At 39.3% G+C, this 20,415-nt stretch overlaps 1 protein-coding gene and 1 non-coding gene across 13 annotated transcripts in view; one reads left to right on the plus strand and one right to left on the minus strand.

The window, feature by feature from the left end:
- Positions 1-20,415, minus strand: part of C2CD5 (C2 calcium dependent domain containing 5) — a 92,291-nt gene that overhangs the window by 71,652 nt on the left and 224 nt on the right. For all 12 annotated transcript variants that reach the window (XM_044941239.2, XM_044941238.2, XM_044941240.2 and 9 more), the window contains exons 2-6: positions 20,191-20,309; positions 8,795-8,881; positions 6,724-6,895; positions 3,136-3,231; positions 382-537 (exon numbers count right to left, since the gene is read on the minus strand). In XM_044941239.2, coding sequence (XP_044797174.1) covers positions 382-537; positions 3,136-3,231; positions 6,724-6,895; positions 8,795-8,881; positions 20,191-20,280 — 601 coding nt within the window. In that variant the 5' untranslated portion in view covers positions 20,281-20,309. The remainder of the gene's footprint in view (positions 1-381; positions 538-3,135; positions 3,232-6,723; positions 6,896-8,794; positions 8,882-20,190; positions 20,310-20,415) is intronic.
- Positions 14,142-14,214, plus strand: TRNAG-CCC. Its single transcript has one exon. It is a non-coding gene; the product is annotated as a tRNA-Gly (tRNA).

Consider the following 20,415-nt stretch of genomic DNA (forward strand, 5'->3'; position numbering starts at 1 on the left):
CAGCCCATGGGCTTGCAAAGAGTCAGACACCACTGAAGTAACTGAGCACGCACGCAAACAGAAAGCCTCAGAGAGATCACCTAAGCTCTGAATACAAATAAACACTCAAAGGAGGAAAACTACTTCCCTCTATTCCACTTCATAAGCGCAATTTCCTTTCACCACCTAGAAAAAAGGAACCATAAGCTTCTGATTCAGATTTCTTCTTGTTATAAGACAACAATGCACATGTGTTTAGCAGAATGGGGCCAAGGATAGGGAAACAGTCAGTTACAATTCAGTCTTCATTGTAAAGTTTTAGTAAAATGTCAAAAGGAAGTGAAGAATTCTCGAGGATTAAGTCAATCAGCCATGAAGTTATTATTATTATTTTTCAAATACCTGACATTAAAGAAATGAGCCTCTGTCTGGCCTCATTTGATGCCCTTGGCGTGCGAATTCGATCAATCCATTGATACTCTGGGTCTTCATTGACCACAAGTTCTTCTACAAATCCATGAATTATTACAGCTCTATAGCACTTTGGAATGGATGTTGCTGTTAAAGAAAATTATTTATTATGCTCTGTTTATCACAAAGTTAAATTCAACCCTTTAAAAATCTACAACTAGTTTTTACCTTGTGGATACATACTACAAGAACATCTTTGACTGTGATAACCTCAGTGTAATCATAATAATACTTCAAATCAAACAACTGATTCTAATGATTCTTGATTAGAATAATATTAGAATATTATTATTCTAATAATATTAGAATAATATTAGAATAATCAAGAATCAATTGATTCTAATTGATTCTTCCAATCTATTGATTCTAATGATTATTCTTAGAAACAATATTTTTCTTTCATGAGGCTTCTCACCTTTCTCATATAAGCATAGTAGATACAAACTTTATTTTTATAATATAGAAAATAGCTACACACCATCTTAAGTAGTATTCAATACAAAATATAAAAAAAGTCAAAATTCAACTGAGCTAAGTAGGTATTATACAAAAAATCAGAAAGCAGATAATGAATACCAAAAACCTCTAATTACCGGAAGCCCTTTTAAAAAGTTTAAAAACACCTCATAATGCAGCCTCAAAAATCACACCATTACCTTTCTGACTTAATCTGAGAAGTCCTACAGGTTTGTAGTTCCTAATAATCCATGGCTCCATGGCCAACTGGTTCAGTAGCCTCTACACTACTTAACATACTCATTCAATACTGAGAACAACAAAGCTCATTGGATTTATCAAAAAGGGGAGAATTCGAGAATTCACACTTTCTCAACCAATAAAAAAATGCCATTAATATCAACATCTGGGAAACAAATCTGATAAGGTTACATGTGTGGCGTATTTACACTTAATTCATATAGGCTGTTCCAAATCAGACAATACTGACATGGAGCCATTTGTGGTGGAGTCATTAGTTTCAGGCCATTCATGTACCTTGAAACTAACTCAATTATTTAGGAGTTTTCAACCTTGTTAGTTCAGGCTGGCTATGAATTGCCCAGAACTGCTTAATTGCGACCCCATATTTCATGGCATTTGTAGGGCTCCATACCTGTAGATGCTTATGTCGTTCTGGACAGTACCACGGTACTCCACTCCTATCTTTTAGCATCCTATACCAGCATAAAATGCCACTGGATTTTTCTTTTTTGTGACAGTTAGTCAAAGCTTAATTATAGTCAGATCTTTTACACATTTGACAAAAATAACTTGTTCTAATTTATGAAAAAAATGTAATAGGCAATAAAATATTAATTTTTATAAAATAAGAAAAATATGTGAAAATTATTTTAAGATTTTGTTGACTACTGGTACAAGAGTAAAGCTCAAACCAGATGACTAGCTTGCAATCTTCTCTATAAGTTAGTGTCCTGTAATTATGCTTTTTAAATAATTCTGCTTTTTAAAGCCATGTCAAAAAAAAAAAAAAAAAATAAAGCCATGTCAGACTTCTGCAAGATATACATGTCCATCCACCACAAATGGTTCCACATCTATATTGTCTGATTTTGAACAACCTATTTGAATTAGGTCTGAATATTCCACACATGTAGCCTCATCCAGTATGTTTCCCAAATGTAGATATTAATGGGATTTGTCTTCATTGATTGAGAAAGTGCAACAAGTTCTCTCCCCTCGTGTTGTCTCTGACCACTGACATCAAGATAGCGTAGGCTATGTTCAAATACAGTATATCAGCTGTTTTATATCACAATGTTTTATATTACACATGGGCTCACACCTAGTTTAAGAATGCACTGATTTTCTTTCAACATGTAGCCTGGTGAACTGTGGGCTCATTCTCTATATATCAGTTTGGGTTTATTCCCTTAATTATTGTGTTTTGAGTTAAGACTGTACCAAATGCTAGCACACTTTGCATTCCTATATCTAATTTCTCTAAGGCTGAATTAATTTGTTGCACTGCAGGAGAAAACTTTTCACCTTTATCTTCAATCTTGTTTCCAGTCATTCTTAAATATTTCTTATGTAGTGCTTTACCAATCAATTCTCCACCTCAAACCCAATATCACTGAACATAAGGTTTAAGTAAATATTCTCTCATTAACATATGGATTCTTCTTTTAAAATTCTGAAAAAGATTCAAAAATCTTCACCTGTTAACTCTGTCTACTGGTGTTAAGTACTGTAACCCGCAGTGACTAATGTGATTCCTTCTCATCACGCTCTGTGGGCTGGGCGGAGGCTGGCATAGAGACTAGAGAAGTCAGGGAAGGCGGGAACAGCCAAAGGCAGCCTCCCTGTAGGCCACAGGGACATCGTCATGACAACCACACGCACAGACATGCCTTACTGGATTTTTCTAGAAAAAACTTTCTATGAACTTGTGAAAATTGGCTATCATCTACTTTAAAATCAGATAAGTTTCCAGAACTACAGCAATTAGTTTTGAAAAACTAGCAATTTTCTCTTTGACATTAAGACCAAAGTATAATAGGTTTTCTGTCAGCCTTCTGAAATATTAATTTGATTTCTCACATTTAACATATTTATTAATACATTTTCATATTAATATAAATATGTATAAATTAACAAAATTTCTCACATTTATTAATAAATGCATTAAATTTCCTGTCAAATGAGTAATAAAATATATTTACTTACTGCAAAAGAATTTGACTCCACATGATGACTGCCTGAATCGATTTAAATCATTGAAGAGGTCTACTTTGACAACTACATTGATTTCCCCACGGATACCTGTAATTTCAAAAGGAAAATCAAGTTTCTACCTTTAGAAAATAAAGTATAATTAAATAATCAGCAAATAAATGCCAATTAATGATTTTAAAATAATGTATCGATCATAATAGCAATGCTAACCTTGTTTCCTAATTATTTTTATTCTACAGATGCTCTAAGTAAATACTGTTCCCAACTTATTTTACCATTTTAAATATCAGTAAAAATACAGAATACGAATAATGTCACAATACACACAAATCTCATCAAATATCTTCTTATAATAAACTACTATCGATGGAATTGCCAGGTCAAAAATGTAAAACAGGCAGAAAAGTGCAAGACTGTAGGCAGAAGTATCTGCCATTTTCTTATGAGTCCATCTGCCCTTTTAAAGAGATGACATTATTTTTAAGTTAGTGGTTCTCAACTTTTTGATCACTGGGCCCCTCTAATCTCAAAAACTATTGAGGATCTCAAAGAGTCTTTGTCTATGTGGGTCAAAACCTATCTTCAATATTTACCATGTTACAAATTTAAACTGAGAATTCAGAAAAATATTTACTTATTACTTCATTTAAACTAACAGGAAATTTATTTATGTCAAAATAAACATTTTTATAAAAATAACTATATTTTGAAAAACAAAAAAATGTTTAATGATAAGAGTGGCATTACATTTTTTTGAACTTTATAGTGCGTAACTTAATGAAATATTTAGATTCTCATTTCTGCTCTACATTCATTGTGTGGTAACATGATATTATCATCAGATCAGATCAGATCAGATCAGTCGCTCAGTCATGTCCGACTCTTTGCGACCCCATGAATCGCAGCATGCCAGGCCTCCCTGTCCATCACCAACTCCCAGAGTTCACTCAGACTCACGTCCATCCAGTCAGTGATGCCATCCAGCCATCTCATCCTCTGTCATCCCCTTCTCCTCTTGCCCCCAATCCCTCCCAGCATCAGTCTTTTCCAATGAGTCAACTCTTCGCATGAGGTGGCCAAAGTACTGGAGTTTCAGCTTTAGCATCATTCCTTCCAAAGAAATCCCAGGGCTGATTTCCTGCAGAATGGACTGGTTGGATCTCCTTGCAGTCCAAGGGACTCTCAAGAGTCTTCTCCAACACCACAGTTCAAAAGCATCAATTCTTCGGCACTCAGCCTTCTTCATAGTCCAACTCTCACATCCATACATGACCACAGGAAAAACCATAGCCTTGACTAGACGGACCTTTGTTGGCAAAGTAATGTCTCTGCTTTTGAATATGCTATCTAAGATACCTCTAGAAAGCTCCATTGTACCCTCGTAAGAAAATGAGACTAAAAATGGCAAATGACATACATATAAGTATCATGCCGAAAACGGTTCTCATCTCACTTCTCAGGGCCTGTGAAAGTATCTCAGGGACACACAGATGTCCCTAGACCATACTTTGAGAACTTTACTTTAGGTAACAAAAAGCCTTTGAACACTTTTCTTCCTTTCAAGAATTTTTACAAAGTTTCAAAATCATTCATTTTAAAGTATGTTTTAGAAACAGAGTACTAATATTAGATGATTTTCAAATGATGTATTTGCTTATTTTATTGCACAAATTCAGCAAGCATTATTCCAAATTATGGTCAGAAAAGTTACAATTCTACCAACAATACATACTACCACACGTCTATTAAAACAAAAGCCATATTTTTAAAAAAAACAAATTTAGCACAAAAGTCTTTAAGATACCTCATAGTGGTTTTGATTTGCATTTCTCTGATAATGAGTGATGTTGAGCATCTTTTCATGTGTTTGTTAGCCATTTGGATGTCTTCTTTGGAGAAATGTCTATTTAGTTCTTTGGCCCATTTTTTGATTGGGTCATTTATTTTTCTGGAGTTGAGGTGCAGGAGTTGCTTGTATATTTTTGAGATTAGTTGTTTGTCAGTTGCTTCATTTACTATTATTTTCTCCCATTCTGAAGGCTGCCTTTTCACCTTGCTAATAGTTTCCTTTGTTGTGCAGAAGCTTTTAAGTTTAATTAGGTCCCATATGTTTATTTTTGCTTTTATTTCCAATATTCTGGGAGGTGGGTCATAGAGGATCCTGCTGTGATGTATGTCGGAGAGTGTTTTGCCTATGTTCTCCTCTAGGAGTTTTATAGTTTCTGGTCTTATGTTTAGATCTTTAATCCATTTTGAGTTTATTTTTGTGTATGGTGTTAGAAAGTGTTCTGGTTTCATTCTTTTACAAGTGGTTGACCAGATTTCCCAGCACCACTTGTTAAAGAGATTGTCTTTAATCCATTGTATATTCTTGCCTCCTTTGTCTATGAGGTACCATTTCACGCCAGTCAGAATGGCTGCGATCCAAAAGTCTACAAGCAATAAATGCTGGAGAGGGTGTGGAGAAAAGGGAACCCTCTTACACTGTTGGTGGGAATGCAAACTAGTACAGCCACTATGGAGAACAGTGTGGAGATTCCTTAAAAGACTGGAAATAGAACTGCCTTATGAACCAGCAATCCCACTGCTGGGCATACACACTGAGGAAACCAGAAGGGAAAGAGACATGTGTACCCCAATGTTCATCGCAGCACTGTTTATAATAGCCAGGACACAGAAGCAACCTAGATGTCCATCAGCAGATGAATGGATAAGAAAGCTGTGGTACATATACACAATGGAGTATTACTCAGTCATTAAAAAGAATACATTTGAATCAGTTCTAATGAGGTGGATGAAACCGGAGCCTATTATACAGACTGAAGTAAGCCAGAAAGAAAAACACCAATACAGTATACTAGCGCATATATATGGAATTTAGAAAGATGGTAATAATAACCCTGTGTACGAGACAGCAAAAGAGACACTGATGTATAGAACAGTCTTATGGACTCTGTTGGAGAGGGAAAGGGTGGGAAGATTTGGGAGAATGGCATTGAAACATATATATCTTGTATGAAACGAATTGCCAGTCCAGGTTCGATCCACGATACTGGATGCTTGAGGCTGGTGCACTGGGACAGCCCAGAGGGATGGTATGGGGAGGGAGGAGGGAGGAGGGTTCAGGATGGGGAACATATGTATACCTGTGGCGGATTCATTTTGATATTTGGCAAAACTAATACAATATTGTAGTTTAAAAATAAAATAAAATTAAAAAAAAAAAGTCTTTAAGATAAATTAAAAGATTGTGAGGACTTCCCTGGTGGTCCAGTGATTAAGTATAGGCCTGCCAATGGGGACATGGGTTCAAATCCCTGGTCCAGGAAGACCCCATATGACACCCAGGGCAAGTCCATGCTCCACAACTGCTGAGCCTGAGCTCTGGAACCCATGAGCCACAACCACTGAAGCCCGGGCACCTGGAGCCCATGCTCCATAACAACAGAGAAGCCCTCGCTTATCTCAACTAGAGAAAAGCCCACGCAGCAACAAAGACCTGGCACGACCAAAAATAATTTTGAAGATTTAATTTTTTAAAAGACATTGGGACTTATTTTCTTAAAATGTACTGCTTACCGTGAATGGTATCATAAATTGGAAACCATCCTGAGATGACAGTTGCAGCCTCACTGTAGAGTAAAGGATCAATGTCAATGTACACTTTACCAATGGCATCATTTGCACTATATGTATCGTGGTCAAGAACTGTGATCTGGAGAGGTTCATCTTGTAAATCTTCATCATCCACCTAAAAAAGGATACTTTAAAAGTTAAATCTTATAATAAAAATATAATAAAAATCTTATAATAAAAATCTTCATTACCATAAATATATGCATAATGTAGATTACTTATCTCTGGGAAAAAAAAAATTACACAGATTTATCTCTAAGTAAAGGTAGAGAGACTAGTCATCAGAGAAATGCAAGAGAAAACCAATGAGATACCACCTCACATTTACATTCTTTGTATTAAAATGGTCATCAAGTCTGGTGAAGTCTACCTCAAAAATCTAAATATCTTCCTTTGGTGGCTAAAATACGAAACAGTTCACCGTAAAAAAATGCAAATGAGCCTTAGCCATAAGAAATCAAACTCACCTCATTCATAATAAAAATGCACATTAAAATTATATAATAATGTATATAATTTATAGGATAATTTATGTAATTAAATTATCCTATTAGGATGACTTACATTTTTAAAATAAATAAATATGGACAAGACTATGGAAAAACTGAAACTCTCAAGACATGCTGGTGGGAAATGGTGCAACCACTGTGGAAAAGTTTGGCAGTTCTTTAAAAAGCTAAACACAGAAATTACCATATGACTCACCCACTCCTCTTCTAGGTATATATCCAAAAGAACTGAAAACAAAGATTCAAACAGATCCTTGTATACCAGTGTTCACTGGTGTGGCATTAGTCACAACAGCCAAAAGGCAGAAACAAATCCAAGTGTTCAATAACAGATAAAGAGAATAAACAAAATATGGTATGTTCATAAGATGAAATATTATTCTGCCATAAAAAGAAATGAAATTTGGATACACACTGCACAACACAGATGAACCCTGAAAACATCATGTTAAGTGAAAGAAGCCACACACAAGAGGACAAATACTTATGATTCCACTTACATGAAATACTTATATAGGCAACTTCAGAGACAGAGAGTAGATGAGAGGCTACAAGGGGCAGGGGAGAGGAGGGCATAGGGAGTTGGTGCTGAATGAGTGGTTTCTCTGAAGTGACCAAAAAGTTTTGGAAATAGTGGTGATGCTTGTGTATCATTGTATGCAGGTAAATGCAATTAATGCTGTTGTATTGTACACTTAAAAATGGTTAAAATGGTAATATTTATGACATATTTTTACAAAATTCAAAAACTTTTAATCTATACACAGTGCATACGTGATTTCAGGTATATGCTAAAATCCAGAGGAAAATTATTACATAATAATATAATACCTTTTTAATCTGGGCTCTCCTATTCATACACCATTTTTCTAAACTGTAACATAATTTTTTTGAAAATTCAATATTCCTAGGGCTTCCCACGGAGAAATCAATGGCACCCCACTCCAGTACTCTTGCCTGGAAAATCCCATGGACGGAGGAACCTGGTAGGCTGCAGTCCATGGGGTCGCTAAGAGTCGGACACGACTGAGCGACTTCACTTTCACTTTTCACTTTCATGCATTGAAGGAAATGGCAACCCACTCCAGTGTTCTTGCCTGGAGAATCCCAGGGACGGGGGAGCCTGGTGGGCTGCCATCTCTGGGGTCGCAGAGTCGGACATGACTGAAGCGACTTAGCAGCAGCAGGGCTTCCCAGCTGGCACTAGTGGTAAAGAATATGCCTGCCAATGCAGGAGATGCAGGTTTGATCCCTGGGTTGAGAAGATGCCCTGGAAGATGCAACCCATTGCAGTAATCTTACCTGGAGAATCCCATGGGCAGAGGCCAATGGGGCCGAAAAGAGACACAATTGAGTGACTGAGCACACACATAGGAAATATTTTCCTGGTGTACAAAAACTACAATACCTGAAATAAAAGGTAGTGCAATCATTCCTGGAGAGGGGAGAAAAAAGGGTCATATCAAAAATACACACACAAAAAATGCTGACATTTAAAAACTTACCTCAAATTTAAACCACTCTGAGTTCCACTGAGGGTTGAGGGATTTGAGATACACATCTGTTTTAAAGGTAGTATTACCAAATTTCACCTAAAAACAAATGAGAAATAATTCAAATATAAAGATCAAAAATGTGAATAAAGATAAAATTTAACGTCAGCTAAGCAATGGGAAGATTAACCATGCAGGGGGAAAAAGACAACTATCCCTGACACGAAAGGGGAGAAAATAGGATAGGCCCAGGTAAGTTGATAGATTACACCTGGGAACAAGGGCTCGCCCGCCGTTCTGTTTGACTAGCTCTGCCGATCCCTGGGTCAGGAAGATCCCCTGGAGGAGGGCATGGCAACCCACTCCAGTATTCTTGCCTGGAGAATCCCCAAGGACAGAGGAGCCTGGTAGGCTACAGTCCACGGGGGTCATAAAGAGTAGGACACAACTGAGCGATGAAGCACAGCACGGCATGGGGAAATTAAAATCAGACCATTATGTCAGTGTGAGAGCTTCCCTGGTGGCTCAGTCTGTAAAGAATCCACCTGCAATGCAGGAGACCCAAGTTCAATCCCTAGTCGGTAAGATCTCCTGGAGAAAGAAATGGCAACCCACTCTACTATTATTCTTGCCTGGAAAATCCCAGGACAGAGGAACCTGGTGGGCTATAGTCCATGAGGTCAAAGTGTGGGACAAGACTTAGTGGCTAATCCACCACCAAGTCCATATGGAGGAAGTACTCAACACGGCGTTCACTAAACAGGAGCTTAAGAGGAAAGTCTTAAGGGTGGAGGACCAGCAAAACAAATCAGAAGGTAAAAAGGACAGCTGTCTTACCAGCTCATCAAGGGAATCCAGAACTACAGCCTATTATTACAAGAACTTAGTAACATATACTCCTCTATTTTCTTACTTCCTCATATTTGTTATTTTTTAAAATCTTTACTTGTGTGTACATCAGTTCAGTTCAGTCGCTCAGTCGTGTCCGACTCTTTGTGACCCCATGAATCGCAGAACACCAGGCCTCCCTGTCCATCACCAACTCCCGGAGTTCACTCAGACTCATGTGCATCGAGTCAGTGATGCCATCCAGCCATCTCATCCTCTGTCGTCCCCTTCTCCTCCTGCCTCCAATCCCTCCCAGCATCAGTGATCAGCAATAACTATGGTCATTAAGGGTTTTATGTTCCTACATCAGGGGACAATAAAAGGGGTTGGATGGGGAGTCTATCTGGTTTCAACGTCAGTCTTGGCAGGCACTAAATCAAAAAGAAAAAGTAAATAAGGAAATGAAGAAGATGGAAAGCAGGCTAAATCCCTGGGACGTTTCTAACAAAGAATGGAGATTGTGAAACCTCAGACTGGACTTGAGAAGCAGTCAGGAAGCTTAAGAGCAAAACAGATAAGAAACTACTTCCTAGACTGTCTCATCTTTCCTAAATTTGATCTTGCCAAGCTCTTTCCCAGTTATATCAGTTTTCACCAGTATGTATCTCCCACCCTCAAAATTCACTAAAGGTTTATCCCAATACCCAATAAAGAATTTTGCACATTGTAGATACTTAGGAAATGCTGGTTCTGTCAGATTACCCATGAAATCTCCTTTCCTCCCTGACTTAAAATCCTACTTTTGGTATTACAATACTGGCAGACATTAATGTTTAATCAGTCCAGAAAATATTCTAAAAGCAAAATACCCAAAACTATAGTCATTATCTTATGTACATTTTATCACACAATTTGAATTATCAGGGATGATACCCACCATTTTGTACCTAGGTAGTTGCATCAGAGGGTAGAAAAAGTTTAAGAAATTACACAAAAATAGTAAGTTCTTGCATGGTGAGTGCGTTTAGTTGCTCAGTCGTGTCCCACTCTTTGCGATCCCATGAACTGTAGCCAGCCAGGCTCCTCTGTTCATGGAATTTTCCAGGCAAGAATACTGAAGTGGGTTGCCATTTCCTACTCCATCAGGCATGGTAAGGACTATGATAAATAAGAAACTGAGAAAAAGGATTTGCCAGACGTGTCACAAACAGCTAATTTCCTTAATTTCTAATAAGTTCCTACAAAGCAGTAAGAAAAAGATCAATAAACCAACTGAAAATAGGAAATTCAAAGAAATGGAAACGTAGATGTCTTTTTAATATATCAAAAGATGAAAAGCTAAACCAACATGTTGACTACTTGGGTTGGCAGAGGTCAAGAAGTCTGAAAAAACAGTGTGAGTGTTTCATACTCACTCTTGTTGCTGGAAGTGCAACTTTGAACAATCTTCACAAAGTGCAATCTGACAACATTTATCAAAATGTTAAACGCCCATACCCTTGACATTCATACAGAGATGCACAATGACATATACAAGCAGCATGATGGTGGCAAATGATTGGAAGTAACCTAGATGTCCATCAATTGGGAACTGGCTACATCAAGTATGGGAAAGCTGCATGATGCAGTGCTAAAGAGAAAAATGAAGCCGTTCTCCAAACACTAGTACAGAACAATGTCTAAAGGCCCAGGTTTGATCCCTGGTTGGGGAACTAAGATCCCACATACCACAACTAAGCCCATGTGCTGCAAGCAGAGAAGTCTGTGTGCTGAACTAAAGAGCCCAGTGCAGCCAAAATAATTTGAATTTAAAAATTTTTTAAAAGGAACAATGTCTATGATACATCTCTACTGCAGGGCAATGTGTATGGCATTCTTTGTGGAGGAAAAAAATGACAAAATGTCATAAGGCGTATGACATATGCCTATATGTGCACACATTATTTCTGGAAGGACATACAACAAATGTTAACGGAGGCCACTGAACAGAACAAAACAGATCAGTTGAAGGAGAGGCAATGAGAGGCTGACTCATTTTGTACCTGCTGGAATTTTGACATGCATGCATATTACCTATTTTTCAAATGGGCTATTTTAAAAGTCAAAAACATCAAAAATAAAAATAAATTCAAATGGCAAAAACTCTGTTTAGAGTCAAATTACAGAACTCTGGATTCACGTCCAGGAATTTATCCTCAAGTAGTACTTTCACATGTGGCTCCTCCTCCAAAAAATACACAAAAACCTAGTGAGAACAAGAAAGGGACTAAATCACACACTCCCTACTAAAGAACGGAGTTAACTATATATGCTGGGAGGGGAATATGAAAAAAACAAGAAATATATGATATGTAAAAGTTGCTTTTTTTTAGAGGGAGGAGTAGACAGATATATGCCAAAAAAGAGACAGCAATGATCTCTGAAGAAGGAACTAATAAGGGAGCAGATAATACAGTACAGTGTTGCAAGAAGTATGGGGCTTTCAAGTTTACATCTGAGTATCTGAATCTTTTGTAACAGGAGTTATTCGTGCTCAGTTGTCTCTCAGTACCCAGGTATTGGTTCCAGGACTCCTCCCTACCCCTCGCCCAACCCCCAGATATCCAAATCTGTGGATGCTCAGGTCCCTTATATAAAATGGTACAGTATCTGCACATAATTTCCTGTACACTTTAAATCATCTCTAGTCCAGAGGGTCGCAAAGAGGACACGGCTGAAGCCCTGTGCTAAGTCACTTCAGCCCTGTCCTCTTTGCGACCCTATGGACTGTGGCCCACCGGGCTCCTCTGTCCAAGGAATTCTCCAGGCTAGAATACTGGAGTGGGTTGCCACTTCCTTCTCCAAAATGCTATGTAAATAGCTGTAAATACAACATGTGTATATGCTAAGTCACTTCAGTCCTGTCTCTCTGTGACTCTCTAGACTATAGCTTGCCAGGCTCCTCTGTCCATTGGATTCTCAAGGCAAGACTATTGGGTTGCCATCCCCTTCTCCAGCAGATCTTCCCAACCCAGGGATTCAACCCTACCCTTGTCTCATGTCTCCTGCATTAGCAGGTAGGTTCTTTACTGCTAATGCCACCTGGGAAGCCCATACTATGTAAATAGCTGCCACACACACAAAAATTCAACTGTTGCTTTTTGGAACTTTCTGGAATTTTTTTTTTCCAAATATTTTCTACCTGCAGGTGGTTGACTCCAAGGAAGCAGACCCCAGGGCCGTGAAGGGCCAACTGTATTACTGTGTAACTATCTTTTCACTTTTAAACTACAAATGTAAAAGAAATGAAATGAGGATAAAGACCCCTCAGAAGAAACCTGCTTACTACTTCTTTAATGTTTATTACATTTCAATATTCAAAACATCAAAGAAATATTTATTTTTTAATTTACCTAAAAACTACTTTATTTGAAGTAAAATATCACTAGGATTCATAATACCATTCAACACCATTCAAAAGCCAAATGTACCCAAGGGTTTTGGCTCAACTGCCATACCCTAAGTTATGATTTTGGCACCCTCTTACGTTCTGTCCCACTACCGTGTAGTGCCATAATGTGCTTTTTTTTGGGGGGGGTAGGGATGGTCAACTCTCCATTTCATCTACAGTAAAAATCTAATAGTCCCCATACTACTCTAAACCAACAAAAGATTTTAGAAGAGAAAGGCTAGAGCAGGTACTCTGCCAACATTGCGGTAATTCCCCACCTACTAAAGAAGAATCAGAGTTCATTTGGTCTTATTTAATTCAAAGGAGATTTTATTACTCAGCAATTAAATGAATGCCTCACCATTTAGCTAAAGAACATCAGGGATTTTAACGAGATTCCCTGGTAAGGTAAAGGCATTCTCTTTCCCCACTCATAAGCTAAATTACCTTGAGAAAGTTATTTAACCTGTTATTTAAAGCTGCTTCCTCCTCTGAAAAGAGGAGTTGCTGTAAGCATTAATCAGGATAATGCATGTAGAGACCTAGCAAAATGTCTGGTAGAAGATGCTCATTAACTATTAATTTCTTTTCCTCTCCCAGTTCCTTCAAAGGCTCCTGGGTAAACACAAAATGATAATGTAGTTTAGCAGAACAGTTTGTAACATGCACATTAATACTGGGATATATTTTGATTAATACTTCCCTTGTACAGATTCCATCCCATTCATCCTGGAGATTCCCATTTAATAATCATCTTTAAATACTACTTGGTCTTCATTGGCTTCCTGAAAGCCTCACATCATATATAGCAGAAATTCCCTCAACCAATACAACCAGGACCAATATCTGAGTTACTCAGTCAGTCAAATAATTTGGTTAGATCAGATAATAATTAAAAATGATACAAGCAGTAAACATTTTCAAATAAAACAGGCAAACAAATATTCATTTCTCTATCTTTTATCTTCAGACTAAAGGCCTCATCTTTGAGTAAGGATCCACTGCTGATAGTTCTGTGGCATCTTTTTTGCGTAAACAACACTCATAATGTATCATCTGTGTTTGCCAGTTTGGATTTCCTTATAATGTGGTAGAGGGACTTCCCTGGTAGTCCAGTGGCTAAGACTCTGCACTCCCTATGCAGGGGGCCCAGGTTCAACCCCTGGTCAGGGACCTAGATTGCACATGCCATAGCTAAAGATCTGGTGCAGCCATATAAACAAATAATTTTTTTTTTCATGCAGTAGACTTAAAATTGCTGGTAAAAAACTATGGATAGAGAATACTCATTTTAAAATCTTCATCTAATTCAGGAGTAATTTTTAGCAAGTGTATCCATAAATCTTTACACAGCATTATCAACTTCATCATCCCACTTAAATCACTGATTTGTATGAGGTTTAAACAAATAACAATAACAAATGGAGTTGGCATAAATAGGGTAGGGCATAAATAAACACAACTGCCTCTTAGTAATATATCAGAACTGATGGGAGAAACAGGCACACTGGAGCAGAATCTAATGATACGAGGTATTCAAAAATGTGTTTATGGTAGAAACGTAGAGCACTGGAGACCGTAATGAGTCAGCTGGTAGAAACTGGTTAAGAGAGCATCCACCGTACAGACTTCTCCCCCTCCTTTTCAGACCACTTGGTAATCTGTATCCATCTGAGCCACCGGGGGGCCTGTATCCCCTTTTCTCAGCCAAATTTTATTTCCCAGTTCTATTCAACAAGAACCCTCTCTTCAATTACATGTGCTCTATCCCCTCCTTTTGCTTTTATCAAGTTTGTCCTATTCATCCAAAAAATGCTCCCTTTTCCTCTCTGCCTGTGGAGATGTTACCATCCTTCCAGTCCAGCACAAAGGCTTCTTATCACCAGCCCAGACTTCATTATGCTCCTTTCCTATGCGTTCATACAGTACTTAGAGTCCACCCCATACAATGTATCCCTTTATTATACTGTAATCCTTCATTATCCCCTTTTTTCTGCATTAATCTTTCCCTTTCTGCTGGATTATTCCTATTAGCACACAAATATGTTCTAATATCTTCTAATTTATTTTTTAAGTATTAAAAGCTGCATACCCCCTCAATATCACACTATTTCTCCTCTCCCCTCACAGCCTTATTTCTTGAAACAGTTGCCTATTCATGCCACCCCTACTTCCTTATTCCTGTGTACAGTGCGTGTGTGCTAAGTCGCTTCAGTTGTGTCCAGCTCTTTGTGACCCTATGGACCGTAGCCCACCAGGCTCCTCTGTCCATGGGGTTCTTCCATGGAGTGGGTTGCCATGCCCTCCTCCACGGGCTCTTCCCAACCCAGGGATCGAACTTGGGTCTCTTATTATGTCTGCCGTCTTGGCAGGTGGGTTCTTTACCACTAGCACCACCTGCAAAGCCCTTCTGTGTACTTACTTTTCTACAGTATGGGTTTCCGGCCTTGTCACTCCTTCCGAGTGTCAATGCCGCCTGAGACATTACTTTCTTGATTCTCTCCTAAAATCACTGGCTGACAGTATGTTTCCTTTCCACAATCCTCAACTTCTAATAGATTCTTAATGTCAAATTCGTTCAAGGATCCATCCTTCTTCTTGCTCCCTCTTCTCTCCCCCTTAGTCAGTGGTTTGCAAAAGGGACAGAACCAACTTCTAATGGAACTTTAAAAATTGCCACCGGGTATTTTTGGGACAAACAGTAGTATTATTAAGCGAAGAAGCTCAGAGATGCTAGATGTCCTGCAATTCAAGAGACAGTCCCCAACAATGAAGACTTGTCCCATGTCATGACTATCAAATGTCCGTACCAGATAGCCAGATGGGTCAAAAACCTACCTAGAACCTAACTCAGTTTTACAAATATAAGTATTGTAGTGTGGTTTAAATATACACTCACTTTAATATACATAATTGTCAAGAAATATGACCATTGTAAAAATTAGTGGACAACTTTTTTCCCATGAGCTGACTATTTTGGAAACCCAGATCACCTATGGCCGTGAAGGCCCATCTGAGATGCGAGCACTACACAACTGTCTCACTCTGTGCGAGGAGCAGCCGTGTTCAGGAGATTGTACATGGAGGTGAGGTATTTGCTATCCTGAATCCCTGCTTTATTTTCTCCACATGGGGCACTTCTCACCACCTTGCATAGTTTCTCTCATAACAACTTTCCTGATTAACTCTCTCCTCCCACTAAAACCTAAGTTCCATGACTACAGACATTGTTTTGCTCACTGCTCTATCCTTGCATGCTGTACTATAGCCAGTACAGTATCTGATATATACAAAGCCCCAATAAATATCATGGACTCAATCTGACTACTTCATGTCTTCTACTATGGTCATTAACAAGTATGCCCATATTAAAATACATATTATAAAATACTTTTATTTCTGTATCATATTACAGTTAGAGCATTATATTGATTCTTTAGAACTGTAAGCATGTAAAGATAGTTAAGGGAAGATTCCAAAATACCTGCTATATAAATGCGAGATTGGGTCTCACCGAGTTGAGAAGTACTGGACTGTGGGAGCTTATTTTTAACTCATACCTCTCTTCAGAACACCATACTCACAAATCCAACCTTTTCTCCTAAATAACTCCAATTAAAGGACCCAAAGACACTTCAAACTGAACATGCCCAAATGGAAGCTGATGCTCAACCCACTCAGTCAATCTCTCTGAACCCCATGGAGACTGAGAAAGTTACTCCAGTAACACCAGAAGGCTAGGAATCATCTCTACATCTCCCTTTCCCTGGCCCCCACTCCAACCTACCAAGTCCTCTACTCTCTACTTTCTAAGTGAATCTGGAATCCATCCACTTCTATTACCAAAACCATCACCTTGACCCTCACGATATCTTTTTTGAACTATTATGAAATCTCCTAACTAGTTAACTGCTTTTGCTCTTTCCCCTCTGCAGTCCATTCTCTAGACAGTAACAGAAATACTCATCTTAATAAGTGCTTCCCACTGAACTGAGAATCAAAACCAAACTTCAGTCATGGCCTCTAGGATCCTGCACAATCGGCTCCCTGATTAACTGTCCAGTGTTATTTCACAGCACTCACTCCTTCCCTTACTACTTGCCAGCACACATCTCTTCCCTCATTTCCTGAAATAAGCAAATCCTCAGGATCTTCCCTCTGCGGAGGCTTCCTTCTCCTCCAGCCTCTCCGCTACACACACACACACCACCATCACCACCAAGCAGCTATTCCTTCTCATCCAGCAGGTCTGTGGCTAGCTGGCACTTTCTCGGGGGCCTCCCTTGATAATCCAACCTAAAGTTCCAGAGATTCTTCTTCTTTTTTAATAGTTACTAACAATTAGAAAAGTGTATCTGCATATATTTATTTTTTTACTCCAGGACAGTGGCTATGCAAAATTAAATTTTAACAGTCTACTACTTCTAAAAGGGTACAAGTACATGGTATTTAATTTTTTTTAAACCTTTTATTTTGGATTGGCATACAGCCGATTAACAATGTCGTGATAATTTCAGGTGAACAGTGAGGGTAAACCCCCTGAGATTCTCTATCACTTTTCTTTCATGATTCTCACCACTATTTCTAATTATAAATTTAAGTTTCCTTTACTTTTTAACATCTGGTTCTCCCACCAAAATATACAGTCCATAAAAACAGGAACCAAGAATATTTTATTCACTATCACATATGCATCGGCTAGATCGGTGACTACCACAAGGCTTGGCAAACAGCAGACACTCAGTAACTATTTGTTGAAAGAAGGAATGAATGAGTCACCATTAAATCCAACTCCTCCCTCTCCAGCAAACACCATTTGTTACCAAGGCCTGAGAATATTACCTCAGAAACGTCCCTCAAATCTTTCTCCCTTAATTCATTCCTACTATCATCTAAACATGCACACATTGTCTGGATAATTTTACCACCTTCTCAACTGATCTCCTTGCCTCGTCTCTCATCTATCCAGTCTATCAATAACATCACCATTCAAGTCATTCTAGAAAGAAACAACCTAATACAAAAATGATCTTATTTCATTTCTGCTTGAAAAACTTCCCCAAACTACCTTATACTCAAAAAATAAAGGAAAATGCCTTTAATACAGAAAATGAGGTTGGCGCAAACCTACCTTTCTAGCTTTAACCCCTCAAAGCTCCACTACCCACATATCCCTTCTGACACCAAGCACATCACAAACCAAATTGGTCTCCTCACACACCACGTATTCCACTCGGCGCCTTTGATGTTCTGCGCCTTTCCACTCTGCCTGGAAAATTCTGGGTATTCTACAAAGCCCAGCTCCGATATCTCTTTTTTAGGAAGACCCCTCAACCTTCAGAGACAGAATTAAGTTTCCAGAGTCTACAGAAAACACCCATCATCTTGTCTGGAAAGGCAGTATGAGCACAGTGGATTAACAGACCACAAGGCTATGGAGAATTACAAGGTTAAGTTACCTCTGGCAAATTATTTACTGTTCCTAGGCTTTTTTCAAGTTGTAAAGCATTTTTAATTGTAAAAACAGTCAATACAGGTTGACAATGCAAATGTTATCTCAGAACATATTCCCCTGGCTCCTGAACTTGCCAGGTTCCTTTGTACCAGCAAGTCTTCATAGCATTTCTCAGGTATCATAATTCTTTTCAGATATGTTTTAATCGATTACATGTACATACTGCTTGGAAACAAAAGTCCATATGTTATTAAAACTAACCAATCTGTTGTGTCCTTCCAGTACTTCCACTGTAAATGGGAAATAACACAATAGTAGGACTGATATAAAGGCTAGGTTTTGTGTTAGTCCTGCACTCGTGTCCAACTCTTCGAACCCATGGACTGTAGCCCTCCAGGCTCCTCTGTCTGTGGAATCCTCCAGGCAAGTATACTGGAGAGGATAGCCATTCCCTTCTCCAGGGGATCTTCCCAACGCAAGGATCAAATCCGGGTCTCCTGCACTGCATGCAGCTTCTTTACGGCCTGAGCTAGCAGGGAAGTCCGATATAAAGACCCAGACTAAAATTGAAGATATAAAGACTAAGAATTGAAAAATACTTAGCACAGACCTGGCAATAACAAGACTCAACACATGTTAGCTACTATTTATTAACCTAAACTGTGCAGGTCAGTCTCTGATACACCTGAGAGCAAAGACTATGCTATTGCAATCTGTGCAACCCCATGACTTATCATCTGGCCCAAGAACATACTCAGTAACTGTTTCTCAAATAAAAATGAAGTTGAGACTAAGAATGTCAATGTTTGTGTCAATATTTGACTGAGTTAGAGAATCTTTAGGGACCGTGAACAGTATTTTATATTGAGATGGAATCAGGCTGTATATTATCATGTATCTATCAACTCGAAGCATTAATAGCCCAAACAATTACTGTTCTAATGCTCTGGCTCGTCCTGACAATTTTTTATTACAGTATTACTAGGCTTCTTTCAGACTCTGGATTATTACTTTCCGCGCCCCAGGCCTGTGCTAATTTGCATGAGTTTTAAACTAATCATTAGATTTAAAAAGCAATTTTGCAATTTAAACCCATGGCACTTAATTGGCTTCCTACCTCAAGGCACTAAATTACCCTGAAACAGCTCATCAGACCTACCAGTCTATACAAGAGCAGAAAAGTGTTGCACTTGGGTTTCAGAACTTGCACTGATGATTCAGAAATCACTATGTTAAAGAGGAGATCGCCTTGCAGCTCTCCCGTGTCCATAACAGACTGTATCTATATTCTTAAATATCTCCATCACGCTAACATTAAAAAACCAGGTACCCTCCCCCCAGAGAAGGGTGGATGTGGGTGTGTGTGTGTGTGTTTCAGTGGCCGCCTGGCCACGCCTTGCGATCTCCTGACTGGCGGGTGGCCTGTTAGAGGAGTCCTGACATCAGGGTCACCCCTGCAGACAGAGCAGTAACAGCCTTCCCTCGCGGCTGAGCGTGCCGCTGACGCCTGCAAGCCGTGCACCCATTACATGGGCTGCAGTCTCAGCAATCAGCTCTCCAGGGAGGGCTGGCTAAGCACCGCACCCGGCAGGCCAGTGGGCGGGGAACGGGCTGAGGGACTGCGGGCAAGGTGGCTAGGATCCTTCACAGGGCTTGGCGCTCCCTGGGTTTGGAGGGGCAGGACCTTGCACCAACCTCCACGAAGGCATCAGTCAGGTCACTAGCTCGGTCCATCACTGGTAAATGGCGCCCGGCCACGATTTTCACCTTCAGCTTCCCAGGCATCGTCTCGGCTTCGGCCTCTTCTTGGGCTCCTGCAGACACAAACAAGCGAGTCTGCGCCGAGCGCCCAGCCTGGGAGGGGGAGGGGGAGGGGTGGGAGCGCGCGGGGAACGGCGCGCGGCCGCGGGGACGCGCGGG

Source organism: Bubalus bubalis, chromosome 4 (assembly GCF_019923935.1).
Source record: "Bubalus bubalis isolate 160015118507 breed Murrah chromosome 4, NDDB_SH_1, whole genome shotgun sequence".
Taxonomy (NCBI): domain Eukaryota; kingdom Metazoa; phylum Chordata; class Mammalia; order Artiodactyla; family Bovidae; genus Bubalus; species Bubalus bubalis.